Below are 14,994 nucleotides of genomic sequence, written 5' to 3'. Positions count from 1 at the left end.
ATTTTTCCAAATCTCAGTGAAAATGTCAGGCAACCTGAAGTATTACCTAACATTGATATGCTACTGTTTTACACAATTTGTCATAATAGGGAAATCCTTACAATACACTGATACAATGGAGTGACTCAACCTATAATAATACAATCATTGATGTTAAAATAATTGCGTTTGCTATTATTGACAATGCTTCACAACAAAAACTTTACAACTTTCTTCTATTTTGATCTGACATTTTGTCAGGCAGGTTCCATTATGGTCGACCATGCATGATATTTGCCTGACAAATGGCCTATGTCAGGCAGTAATAATTGACTCTGATTCTATTAGAATAGTTTCAACTGCTGCAGTTGACTGCTCTATTAGAGTATCTCGATCTTGTACAAAGAATAAACGGAGAATTGAGGAATAGAACACAAAAATTTACGGAATTTCAGGAAATTTAAGGATTTAAAGATTCGTTCAGCCTTAGAGATTTAAAGGATTTTATCCAAGATTTAAGGATTTGAATCCTGCTTAATGCTAGATTCCATACGTGTCGGACCCCTCGGTTATTACAAATAAATTAACAAGCTACTGGCAGTTAAGAGACAGAATATAATATTATGAGACTGTTCTATAAGAGTGGCCGACTGCTCTATTAGAGTATCTCGATCCTTTTGTAAAATGTATTCCAATTCCTTATAATTAGCTTATAGCTAGTTCATATAATACTCATGTTTGAGACTACTTGCATGAGTCCTCTTCTGCATCAATAAACCATCTTTAACAGTTGCCTGTAGTATTGTGCACGTGATCTCCCAGTTCCCGGTCCCGGTTTTACCAAGAAATATCCCGCTCCCGCTCCCCTCCTGGTTTTACCAATACCCAATATAATAATGAATAAATATATAATAATGTTTGGGAAAACTACAAGGCCTATGAACTTGCACTAACCGGGGTTCAACTCGCCGGTGAACAAAGGCACAAACGTATGATAGCTATACTTACGCCTGTTCATGCTGATAACTTAAACGAACGTAATATTCTATATAACGCCCAGTACCACACCCATGATTCCTCAAAGGCTGGCGACCACGAGCGACCATCCGCAGGTCTACTACTAACTTGTCTACTAATCGTTTGTGTCCATGCATGTCTTCGTTGTGATTATTATTATTATTATTATTACTGAGCAGTCAGCCCTGCTGGTGTGTTGTAGCTATATGTGTTCAGACAATTGCCACTAAGGTGCTGCTGTAAGCACACACACACATGCACACACTTGTAATTAACTGACAACAAATAATGTTAATATACATTCACACACAATCATAATTGTGATTCAGTATGTAATTAGTCTACTTGTACTTTTTTTACCTGTTGATCAGGTGTAACAGGCTGTTTAGCCTTATAAATTACCTGTAATAAAATAATAATTCAGATATGTACGATTATACTCCACTTATGGAGGTATGTACATTAAATCTATATTATTATTATTAAGCCGTCGATGATGCCAGCTGCCAGTACATGCGTTCAGGCGGATTATTAACAGAGGTATTCTGTTGTAGCCAACAGTCCGGATATCTCTGCAACCTGTAAGGACCATGCATGTGACCATTTACATTCTACTCACATTGAGCATTGGGCATCACTCTTTACTGTATGATCTTCAACGCACTAGATTAGTTGTTGATCTCATTTCTATTGAGATAGGATGTCTGGGTCACTTTATACCAGAAACACTTGCTCAAGTGGCTACTGCTTGTTGTGTGTCGAAGAAAACTGTCCGGTCACTGTTTGAGCAGGCTGCTCATATTGCCATCTCCTGCTCTTACAGAATTTTCAATTGTATAGAGTTTCCCCGGAGTGGGATCTATTGGACCTCTTGACCTGAACCTTGTTACTTAATTTTGTAATATTGTTTGCATTGTTTGTTTGTGCTGTGTTTGTATTTCACTACCCAGTAACAATAATAATAATATCTCCTGTATAGCTGTGAAGTGCAAATCACTACTGCAGCTACCATTCAATGTCCGCACACCGGCACTGATGTGCGGACATTGAATGGTAGTAGCTACCATCCATGAGTATTCCTTTGAAGGCACTGCCACCTTTCACAGCGATCTGCTACACATTTTATTTCATCTTGCAGTGTATCCAAGACACCATGTGACCATTTTTTGACATATCGGCCCATCTCATATTTAAAAATGTAACTCCACGGATGGGTCAGATAACGGTTGTGTGTGACACAGTGGAAATACTTGGCTTCTTTTGTCCCAGATATCACTGTGGTCTGCCCTTGGCAACTCCAGCCATGTCATAATCCATCACCCTCATTTAAACAACTAGAATCTCATGAGGAAGACACAAATTGTGTGACAGATACATAAATTAATATCCTAGACGACTTAATTAAGCGTTTGTTGGTCAGTATGAGGGCTTGCTATATATGTATATAATAATGCACGTAGCTCAGAGACCTCAACCTGTAAAGTGCACTAGGAGTGAGACCTGAGGTTAAAATGAGTGAGATTTGCTTACTTATGTGTGAGGTCTCGTCTTAGTAGAAAAATTCCTGTAAAAATTGCAAAATTCGCAACTTTCTTTGGCTATTTTCAGTTATACTTCTCCATTTTTAGCCAATAGAGCACTGTTTAGTGCTTTTCCAAGAGGTTTGAAGTGAAATTAACTTACATAAGAGCCTTAATTTTCCAGGAATTACAATGAGTGAGATGGAAAACCAAGCATGAGACAACAATCCAATGAGTGTGTTTCACGCGTAATGCGTGAGAGTTGAGGTGTCTGACGTAGCTAACTGTTGTCGTGATTACCCAATAAAGCTTTAAAAAACATATGACTCAGTATAATTGCATTTATGTCAGTGCCAACACATACACACGCCTTATTGGTAGGTTGTCTGGTTGGTGATTGTACTTGGTTGTATGTGCCCCGGGCCTAGTAATAATAACGAATAATCTTTCCTTTGTTCACCAAACGGTAACTACCACACATCATCATGAGTTAAACAATTTCAGCCTACGACGTGACAATTTTCATCTCGATCTAGTGTTGATCTGAAATCTTTTGGATCAAATGAAATAAAACAAATTTGTAGGTAAACATGATAAGTTATATTAGGCTTGGAGAGTTTAGTATAAAGAGGAAATCTGTGCGAAGGGCCGGGGTGGGCGCCACCAGACTAATTCGTTTTCAGCACTCGACCCACGTGAGTACACTGTAGCGCAGGCCGAGTCGGGCGCTAAGTTAAGGGAAAAATGGCTCAGGGCGTGGCTGAACAACACCGGAAAGAAGGTGGTTACGACTACGACTTCGTTAAGCCTCCTCCTGATAGGTTAATTTGCAAGATCTGTCAGTTACCATGTCGCCAGGCACAGAAGAGTGAATGTTGTGGTCACGTGTTTTGTAAGGTCGACCTCTACACAATGAGAACTACTTCAGACTGTGATGCGTGCCCCATGTGCCGAGTAGAACCGCTAATAACCTACTGTGACCGAGCAGTGGACAGGGAAATTATGGAACTTGAAATCTACTGTTTAAACCGCAATGACGGCTGCATATGGGTGGGTGAACTATCCAGTATTGATGACCACCTCAACAAGGGTGGGGGATGCATGATTACATGTCGCAGCTGTAAGCTACAGATGCATCCCGCAGATATGGCTAGGCATGCTGCTGTGGAGTGTCCATGTTATTGTCAGTATTGTGGTCTCACAGCAGAGAGTGAAGTGATCAGTGCACAACACAAGGAAAAATGTCACCTACCTTGTCCCAACATGTGTGGAGTGGATATTCCTCGATGTGATGTTGATGAACATGTGAAGAAGTGTCCTCTTGAGACGGTCGAGTGTTTTATTTGTGGAGAGGAAATGGCTCGTAAATATGAAGATAAGCATTATGGTGATTACACATTTTTACACCTACAAATTACTTCAATTTACCTGGCAATGGAAAGAACAGAATCACAACAAACCAGTAAACACATTCTTAAATCCATGCAAGTTATAAACGCAAAAGTTAATAAATTGAAAACAAATCAAACAGACTTGAATACACTTATTCAATTACAGAAGGTCATTTTGGCTTTTCTTGGTCTCATCATCATTGTACTCCTTGGTATTCTTGTAAGACAAGGAGACATAGTTCAAGATATCAAACAAATAACATACAGGTTGATTAATGCAACTGCCTTCACAATGTTTGTGTTAGATATAATAGCTTTTGTAGTGTTAGGTTTGCTCGGAGCATGTATTAAGATGGACCTTGTATTTGGCTTAGTGCTTTTAATCTACATTGTAGGGTCTGGAATTATTGTGATTGGTAGCTTACTAAGTGGTGTGCTTCGTTTTGTAGTAGTCTGTCTAGGAATTTTGGGAGGTATTAAGGTAGGGGAGTTGATACCTGGAGAAAGGTGTAGTAATAAAGATCTAATTAGTTTTGTGTCGGGATCAGTGGGTTATTTATTAAGTAGCACATTGGCTATAGCATTGCTGATAGATGTATTGGGTATGCCTTGGGGTGTTTTATGGATATTAATGTAATTATATATTATGTATGCTATATTATAGTCCTGCAATTTATATAGTAACTGGTTTTAACTTTTGATTTTATAGATCAACTTATTTTATTGGTTTATGAACATATTATTATATCAGTATTATAATGTGTAAAACTATTTCCATTCTCACTCTTATTGCATGGAATTTGAAAATGTTGATGCAACATTTTGAAACTTGGAAGGTAGTTACTGGTGCTTACTTTAAAGGGTGTAGTTACTTCGCTCAGATTAGCAATTTTCAGCTCCACAGCAATTTTCTGATGGCTGTGTCATCAGCTCAAAAGTATAAACCACTTCAAAGTCGGCATAACAATGCTGTAATTGAAACCACAACTCCACTTTAGTTATTGTTGCATCACTGTGACACCTCCACTTTAGTTGTTTACCTTTACAAGTTGTTAACTTGATGTTTTTACTTACTTGAGATAGCCACTTGCCTATGGGTATACACCATTGTATTGAGAAGTGTGCAGTAGGTGAAACATAATTGCTCACTACAAAGCTTACAAAGATCACTGAGATCCAATAAGACCTGAAGTTACTCTCATTGCATGTACAACTTGCAGCTAGAAGCAACTGCAGTTTCAAAACAGTCCAGGTTGCTAGATGGCTTCCTAATTCAATTGTGTCATTTTCCAACAAATTATATATTTCTGAGATTAGCAATCAATACTCTATCTATCAAGCATATAAAAAGTCCAAAATTTAAAAATTGGGCTGGAATGCCTAGTTATAATATGTACTTGTTTTGGCTATTACATTTCGGAAGGCTCCATTTCTATATCTGTGATGAGCATAATTACACACTATATACAGCAATTCGAAGTACGTTCACATGACAAATAATTAAAATGAAGTCGCTTCCGGGATCAGGAGTATATAAGCTGCCATGTGTTCAATCAATCTGGCTTTTGTAAATTATTGCTGTGACAACATTTCGACTATCGTCTCCGCTCAAGTTAAATAATATTCCTCTGACATATCTTGTATACACGTGTGCATGTATCGCTACATGTATTGTAGGTCCTCAGACTGGTCTGCTTACAGTCGGTGGCTAACAATGGCTTATAAAGCCAAAGCTGTTGGAGCAGTATAAACAAGACATTGTACAGGTATTGTACTTCATTTTCAGCTACATATGTTCAGCCTGTTACACAGTGCTACAAATGAAGAACAGTATGAGAAGGACATATCCTTTCAGAAACAACTTGTGTTAGCCTCATCTTACAAAACACTAAATTGATTGAGACACCACAAGGTGATATAACATGCACGTCACCATAAGATCTTATCAAAGCATCACAAAACACTAATACTTGAAAAATTGAATCATTATCAGAGGTTCCAATAAAGCGCGCGGTTATTAGGGTAGTTCGATCTTTTCAGCTCCAGGCCTCCTGTGCTTACACAGGGGAAGAGTAGGATGTTGCATATTGTCTGTCATTGTGATTGCATTCTCTTTGTCTCTCAGTGTAGGTGGCAATAGGTTGTCGAGGAAGAACTTGTGACTGAGAGCAATCAGGTCCATAGTGACCAAACTTACACCGACTACAGTCATATCTGAGTAATTTCCATTGTACTGACACATCTGTGATTCCATTGAAAAGAAAATGTAATTTTATAGCTACTAGTAATTTAAGTATGGTGCATGGTCAGATCAAAGCTAGTTGCTGCTAGTGCTAATTGAAAAAGTAATTCTAAATGTCATGGTTCCTGAACTGGAACTAGAACTGTAATTATAAAGGTTACCATTCCAGAACTGGAACTAGAACTGTAATTCTAAAGGTTATGGTTCCAGAACTGGAACTAGAACTGTAATTCTAAAGGTTACAGTTCCAGAACTAGAACTGGAACTGTAATTTAAAGATCATGGTTCCAAAACTAGAACTGGAATAACTAGCTGATACTGGAACAACACTATTCCATAGGAACGTTATAGAAGGTTTGTTATGACATTTTAGACTGTTCTTATTGTGTTTTTACAAATAAAATATTAGCAACAGCTTATTAAAGGAGGTATTTTCAATATATCTGTTAGTGGTTGACTGCTCTATTAGAGTATTTAGATTTTTTTGCTACTAGCAGTGACCAATAATAATGGGGATTTGGCACCCCTTCTAAAAATGGTCCAAATGCTTCAACAAACCTTCAGAGAAAATTGGTACTTTTATCCCTTTTGTAACGATTTCCTCAAAATTTGATGCTAAGCTACTCTACTTACTATAAGGTTATATAGCAAACATGACATGACCTCCATTATACCTTGTTGTGTTCCATACATATTTTTCTTGTTTCAATACTACATTTATTAAATGTGGCCACTGTCCTTCTACTTGTATATTACATTTGATGTATGAGTTCTTTATCAACATACATAAAATTAATCAAGTATAGAATACATATACAAACAATTCAAGTATTGCGAAGGGGCGAGCGGAGTCAGAAAAATCAGAAACCGGTAGTAAATACAACTAGTGAAATGTGTCCTCTTGTGATGTCGTACATGTTGACAATGATCCAGGGACGTCCCTGGATCATTGTCAACATGTACAATATCACAAGAGGACATGAACGTAAGTTCAGTGTAGTTGCATTTTAAGCATAGACATTAGACAATGTAAGAACAAGGGAGAAGAGTTATTAAATCTCAGTGGACTCAAAATTGCAGGGGTGGATATAGGATTTATAAAGGGGGGGGGGGGGGGGGGGCTAACTCAAGGTACTAATCTCTTGGGTAGAGGTGTGCAAAACACACCTCCCAGCATGTGAAGCATGCTGGAACTAGGGGGTCTGGGGACATGTCCCTCCAGGAAATTTGATGCTAAATACTGAATTTTACACAATGTGTGACCCATGCATGCACCCTATTACTTTCATGTCTCTTCATCATAATACACTATATATGCTCAATGGTAATTTTATGTGTTATGTAGCCATGCATGCAACAATGAGAGTTAACTATATATGGTATTGATCCAGAAGTGTAAATTATGTTAGGTAAAGTTAATTCATTTACAACCTCAGTTACCCAGACACAGTTATCCAGATTCTTGGTTAACTGTAGGAAATGACTGCTCTATTAGTGACTGTTCTATTAGGGTAGTTGAATAATACTGATAGTTTAAAATTTTTCTTCATGCTATTAGGTTATTTATACACAGTTTCAGAGCTATGGACTTTTCAGATTTCTGGTCCCAAGTGGTTCCAATAATTTAGGTTCCACTGTACTAATAATACGAGATATACACGATAATCAGCAATGATTATTTTGTTATTATCATGAATTGCCATAAATTTAACACAAATAATCACCGTGTAGACTATAATTGTGAAAATACACATGCACGTTTGCAGTGTTAAGATCTTATTTTTATTTTCATTCCCAGAGAAAATGTAAATATTCATTATTAAGCTTGTAGTGGCTGGGGTTCAGTCCAAACATTTTACAATTGCCTACCTTTCAGGGCATCCACTGTATAAGTGCAGATCTTTAACTCCACAGAGTTGTAACTATAGCCTGATCCAACCATCTCTTTTTTCTTGTGTAGTGATCTCTATCCTGCGTTTGCTAGGCAATTACCTACAACAAAAAAACCAACTACTTAATTGATATGCCTGAAATTCTGAAAAGATGTAAAAATTATGCACTGTACAAAAATTACAAGATGCACTAAACATGCAAAACAATGTACCTCTAACTTGCATACCAGTAATTGTTATGATGCAACTAGAAGGGTTTTAAGTGATCAAAGGAAAAAGGAGTAAAACAATTTAAGGAAATAGTTAAGCAAGAGAAGTTGTCTATACCTGCAAATATACTAATGGGCATTTAATCCTTACACTTAATTCAGTCTATAACCAAAATATTTGTGGTCATAAAACAGAAACTATGGGATGTATGGAGCTAAAAGTTTGCATGAGTGATAAGCACCACAGGTACTACAAACACACCAACTTTTGAAATAAGTTTCCATTAGTATATATATATATATATATTTATCTGCATGTAATTATTGAAATATATAGTCACCTGAACCCTTGTTTCTTGTTATAAACGCTTGTTACATGGACCAGCTTCCCAAATATTTAGTATATATAGTGCTGTGAAGCCCTATATTGAATGCCAGAATTGTTTATCAAAAAAGTACTTTGATATGGGCAAGAAAAAGTGAATTAGGAGGCTTTAAAAATATCCCATACATTTAGTATAGACAATTCAGGCACACAAACTTGTTTACAAGCTTGTCTCAGTACAAAACTATTGGGAATGACCACATGAACATTCAACTCTTTGATATTTCTACATCTGGTGGGGGTTCACTCAGGTGAATGCGAACAGACTAAAATTTACAACCTTTCCATTTGATCCCTAACTTTCCTTCCACTTGTCTGTTTCCTTTTTTAATTTTTAAAATATATAATAATATTATAGTTACGAATACTGACTACATTTCCACAGCACTAGTACATTTCAAACATTGATATCAGGCTCTTCATTGGTGTGTATGTGAGTCTGTTGCTCCTCCAAAACAGCCATTTCAGCTGCTGTAACAGTTGTAATGTCCAATACCTTCTGTACAAATGAAACCACACATACTGCATCAAAAGGAGGAATGGTACTTATATAGACATGCCAAAAAATTTAATTTTGTGGCTGAACGCATGCCCATGCAACAATTAATGGCATGCCTGGTGCCATTGATTGCATGAAGGCACCAGACATGCTATTGATTCAAAAGTGCACAAAGTGCTTTGTTTTAGTATGTTCTGTTCATTATACAGCATCATTTACTTTATACTCTTTACTTTGTATTCACCATGTAGAGTCTGGTTTCAGCTTGGATTAAATCATTGGATGAATTTCATAATAATAAAAGTTGCCCTTAGGCTTGGGCATGTTATTAAGCAAATCCCTCATGGCCATGGTATAACCATTTTACATATAGTTAGCCAGAACTACAGATTGTTTTACATGCTCTGCATGTTCCCACCATTTCAGCATACTTGAACGCATGATGGTATCAGCACCCATTAAACATGCTAAATTCCCAGCCACTTTACTTATTATTAATAAATTATTCCCTGGAGTAATTCCTGAAATACAGATGAATAAATCTTTTCTTCTGCAACTGTAGGGGCAATTACCAACAAGTATTTAAAGGATTGAGATACTCTAATAGAGCAGTCACTTTGCTTCTGGATGACTGCTTTATTAGGGTAACTGAATGTTCAATTAAAGTATATTATTCCAGTTTGCAGTATTTGAGAGGCATCTTAAAGAGAGTTCTAGATTATTGTTGCAAGTAAACTTTCAACTTTTTAACTGAAATATTATCCTTCAATTCCAGAATTGTTCCTGATTCTTTTTACCACCTATTATTCCCTAAATTATTCTACTGGTTCCTAGGTATAAGGCAACCTCATGTTCTTTAAAAGTGACATCACTATGCATGTCAATTACATATATAGTTACATGAATGGTGCTGATATTGATGTTAGGCTCCCATTGATGTGGAGACAGTACCAGACTACAGGTGCCAGTGTATGATAAAGCCACATGAATGGTGCTGATATTGATGTTAGGCTCCCTTTGATGTGGAGACGGTACCAGACTACAGGTGCCAGTGTATGATAAAGCCACTTCTTTACTATACGAGTATGTCATAAACCTGGCATAAACAAAAAGTAAATACATGACTTGTTAAATGTACAAAAGTTAAACTCACAAAACCACATACAAAGCTGCCAATAATGCTACAGCGCATGACGCCACAAAGAATCAAAGTCCATGTTACTATGCACCAATAAATCATGGAGCTCATTACTAGTAATCTCTCCTATTTTTACCAAACGGTAACTACCACACATAAATAATTTCCTACCACAATATTTCATCTCTAGTGTTGATCTGAAATCTTTTGGATCAAATGACACAAACCAAGCTTGTATGTAAACATGATAAGTTATTAGGCTTGGAGAATTTTCTATGAGAGCAATAATACCTTTTAGAGGGATACGGTTTACATTCAAAATTACATGCACTAGTCCGCCACGAGCAGATATTGTAATCATGAAACTGACAGGAAGAGTTAGCTGATCTGATTCAATGCACAACTCTTGTAAGTTGCAACTTGCTAGTTTTGCTTTTGACCAAGGCCACCATATATAGTCACTTCTATACCACAAATACCTCAGTCTCTCACAGATATAGACATCATTAACATTGATTGTAATGCAATGGATGAGTAGCGGAAAGTTGGATAGCAGCAATGATTGTTTATTTTCAAGACACTTGGTACAACGAACATGACAGTGTGATTCCAGTGCTTTCATCCTTAAACATTTCTGGTGTAGACCAATAATAATCCACTTAGTTTTGCCATTTCCTTCAAAACATAGCAAACAGCACAAGTCTATAGATAGATAAGCCAGTTGTAATTCAACTAAAATTTCCCACAGTTGTACACAACTCTCCACATCTTTAACTGAAATTGCTGCAATGTTTAGACCTTCTAGCTTTTGACAACAAGTAGCGATTGCACGTAAACCTTGCAAGTTTTTCAAACAGTTAATATTTTTCCACAAGTTAAGTTGTTGTAAGTTAGGACAAGCAACAGCTAGTTGTTCTAGATGTCCAGAATAAAAGAAGCCACATCCAGCAGCATTGAAATGTGTCAAAAATTTAATATTGTTAATGTTCAGTGGAGCACCATGAATACCATTTCTCATTGTCCCCTTGTGTATCACATTGCTATTGCTAATAATACGGTTAGTCAACAGTATGTGATCACCATTCAATCCTGACAACCTGTAATTCCTGGCATTTACAAATAAAAGTTTTAAGGAATGCGGACCAAAAATCTGATACTGAAACAGGGGAGGTGTAGGAATCAAACCAACAGTCAAACTCCTGTAAATATTAAGATGGCCAATATGACCAGTTGATGTTGATTGCCCACCACGCACCCAGTGTTCAAGTACTGTACTAATCAAGAAAGTAGAATTACCAGTAACAATATTTATTGTATGTGGCATTAGTTTTAATGCTGTCCACTCATTCAGAAAAAAATGTAATGCTTCAATGAATGATGAATCCTTTACTTGTTCTCTGATTGTAAGTTCTTTAATAGCATATACAGGATACCCAACCATCAAAAGCAGATGTTTAATGTTAGTTTTTGATGCCCACAAAATATCTAAATATTGTAACCTTTTCATATATTGCACGATTGTCCTTAGTTGATTAAGACTTAGTTTAACTGATGGCAAGCTAAGACGTATGGCGTTACCACAATACTGCAGTGATTCCACAGGCATCGCGAGATCCGGAAATGACAATTGTCTCACGTGCCTACCACATGACTTAAACAGAGCCTTGATTAAACGCTCCTCACGAAAATCGAAATGTGGCCAAGTAAAGTTCCTCCACAATGACGGGACTTCCACTGCTGCTCGTAACTGTTGTGAAACATAACGTATTTTCACTCTCTCACGGATACTGACTCACAAAAGAGATTATGCACACTAATAGTTCTAGCTATCGGAAGGTCCATTAAAGTGTACAAAGGCTGTTTATTCAACAATCTGGAACATCCTTTGTTGTCAACACTTCGTCGTTCCATCCAAGTTGGTTCCATCTCAAGTTTACATGCCTCGTGGAATATAACTAGCTAGCTAAGTATTGAGCGTTGTTGAAGCACGTGTCACGAAGCCTAGAGGAAAAACGTTAGTACTGCGTTTCTGTCTGTATCAAAATAACGTGCTTACAAGGTCAATTGTTGCATTCTAAGTACAGTACTACGTATGCATATGCGCATGCGCACTTTGTGTAAGCTCTCGACGTGGCAGCTTCAACATAGGAAGAGGTGGGCTGCAGCCCCTCCTCTTTCATTTGGAATGGGGGCGAGCTCAACACTACAGTGGATTTATCTTTTGATGATAAAAGTGTGAAATTTTGGCACATTAATATTGTTACAACAGATCCTTCAAAAGATGATATAAGTTCAGTACAGTTTAATAGCCATTTTGTGTGTTATTTGTATGTAGCTATATGTGCAGCCAATGAAAATCAGTTTTACTGGGTGGATTCCCTGTGTAAATATTACAATTATAATTACAAAAAATTACAATGTGACTTCATGTACAAAAGACTAATATGTACTTGGCTAGTTTGGGTTTTGAAAGATGTCCGCTAAAGCTGTAGTCCAAATGGTCAAATTAATGTAGATATAATTATGTGATGTCAACGTGTACATATTATAAGTGATGTGCACGCTAACAATTCAATTGGAAGATCCACTAAAGCCTCCAAAAGCTGTTCATTCAGAAAATTTGCTGTTGTCAACACTGTTCCATCTTAGTTTCCATGCCTCTTAACCATAGTACTATCCTGCACCAAATTAACATGTCATGCCACAAGGACTTGAGGAAAAACATCAGCATAGATAGTATATACGACGTACGTAGTATATAATATCTATGACATCAGTGTATTGTTATGTTATGTTTCTATGCAACATCGTCTGTTTCAAAATTACGTGGTTACAGTAAGCACGTCATTTTGAAACAGATGATGTTACATAGAAAATACAATGTCATATTCTAAACTGACAGTACATTGGGGAGGGCTATGCTCTCACATGGCCAGACCTCAACGACTGATCTGGCTATGCAACTATACAGTGTACAGTACAAGTGACAGAAACTGTGCATGTGCTCTTTATAAACTCTGTACAATAGCTTCAACTGCATGTCCAAGACATAGGAGGAAGAGGTTGGCTAGAGCCCTACACTTGGAGGGCTTATAGATCAAAATAATATTGAGATTGAGATACTTCTATAAAGCATACAAACAATGTATGGAGCTGCACATACCCATACTAAGCGGTAGATGTAAGTCAGCATTGAAACAAGTGGAAGGGTTAATCTATTCTAAGAACCACTAAACTAGATGTAGCCAAAATTTAAAAAATCTAAATACTAATACTCTAACAGGACAGTCAGTCATACAACTCCTCTAATCAGGAGCGTAGGAAGATATTTAACTTACGGGTGCAGCCCTACTACTAATAAGATCAACTTGATTTCACCTCCAAAGAAGTTAAGTTCTAGTCACACTAAAAAAGGTGGAATCAGCACTTGAACTCTATCGATCTGTTTAGAATAGATACTAGCTGGCTGATAAACAGTTAAATGACTGCTGATAATAATGATACTCTTGACTGCTTTATTAGGATGCATGAATGCTCTATTAGAGTATCTAATTTTTGATAAGTAAACTTGTATTCTCTGGAGTAGATCAGAATAATTACCTTAGAGTTATTAACTGAGAATAAGTGTCAATAACCACAATATTCTATGACTACTTCTGAGTAAAAGATTTGTGGATACTTTGATGTATTTGACTTTGTATGCAGCTTGCATAAACATGGTAGCTATATCGACACTTTATACTCATGTATATGAGGTTTACAATTAAATATTCATACACTGATACACAATAATAATAATAATAAGTTCTGAATTTGTACAAGTTTCATCCTTTGATTCTGCATTTTAATTGCCAACATTGCACATTTGGTGTTTAACTAATTTTGCTGCATTTGCTGTCACAGTTTGTAGTAAGCAGTTCTTTCATCAAAGGCAATAATTTAGCACCTTACTAGTCTTGATAGCTATTGCCCAAGCAAAATCTACCATGCATGCAGTTCTTTGAAGCATGCAGTTCTTTGTGAATGCAGTTCCATGCAGAACTATACAGTTCAGAAAATAATATGCAATACAGAAGTATGCAGTTCCATGCGTGAGTGTCACCAGTAAATTCTTTGTAGTATATATGCAGTGTTTCCAGTCATGTATTGCTTGATCCTGTCATCTTATCAACTTACAGTACTCGGCAAAGCTGTTCTTCCATACTGGAGTATACACATAACATTACAAATTAATACATACACAGCAACACTATAAACAAAGCTACACACAACAAACAAAACTATTACAACCATATATAGTAAGAATAACAGTTCAGGGCAAGTCATGTACGTACTTGAGCACGTATAACATTACAAAAATTAGTCATCAAATAAAATAGATGGCAATGAATTCCACCACACTGCAGCATGGTGCTGAAAGATGTGCCGACTAAAGTTCCTTTTGTATTGAAAAAATGATGACAACGGTAGACAAAACCATGATGCAGTACCTTTATTTGCTTTCTGGCAGAAGTTTAAGGGAGAATGGAATTTATATCTCAAATATTTATGCAGTACACAATAAACTGTGAAAGGGAAAAAGCATTAAAATAGTTGGTCCTAAAGGGTCAGGTAATACTCTTACATCCATGGTAACATTTTTAATCTTTCAAAAGACCCTTACTTGTCTTTATCATTCTCATCAATCAATGAATTATACTCCTGTTTCTGCTGACTACTTCA

General features: G+C 36.7%; 1 protein-coding gene across 1 annotated transcript; it reads left to right on the top strand.

Moving 5' to 3' along the window:
* Nucleotides 1–3,238: 3,238 nt before the first annotated feature.
* LOC136254946 (TNF receptor-associated factor 4-like) lies at nt 3,239–6,160 on the top strand. The gene is made up of 2 exons (XM_066047665.1): nt 3,239–4,174; nt 6,033–6,160. The coding sequence occupies exons 1-2, from the start codon at nt 3,261–3,263 to the stop codon at nt 6,067–6,069; spliced, it is 951 nt and encodes a 316-aa protein (XP_065903737.1). The 5' UTR covers nt 3,239–3,260; the 3' UTR covers nt 6,070–6,160.
* Nucleotides 6,161–14,994: the final 8,834 nt, after the last annotated feature.

This window comes from Dysidea avara, chromosome 5 (genome assembly GCF_963678975.1).
Source record: "Dysidea avara chromosome 5, odDysAvar1.4, whole genome shotgun sequence".
In the NCBI taxonomy this organism is placed as follows: Eukaryota; Metazoa; Porifera; class Demospongiae; order Dictyoceratida; family Dysideidae; genus Dysidea; species Dysidea avara.
This window is presented reverse-complemented; position numbering and strand designations above follow the sequence as displayed.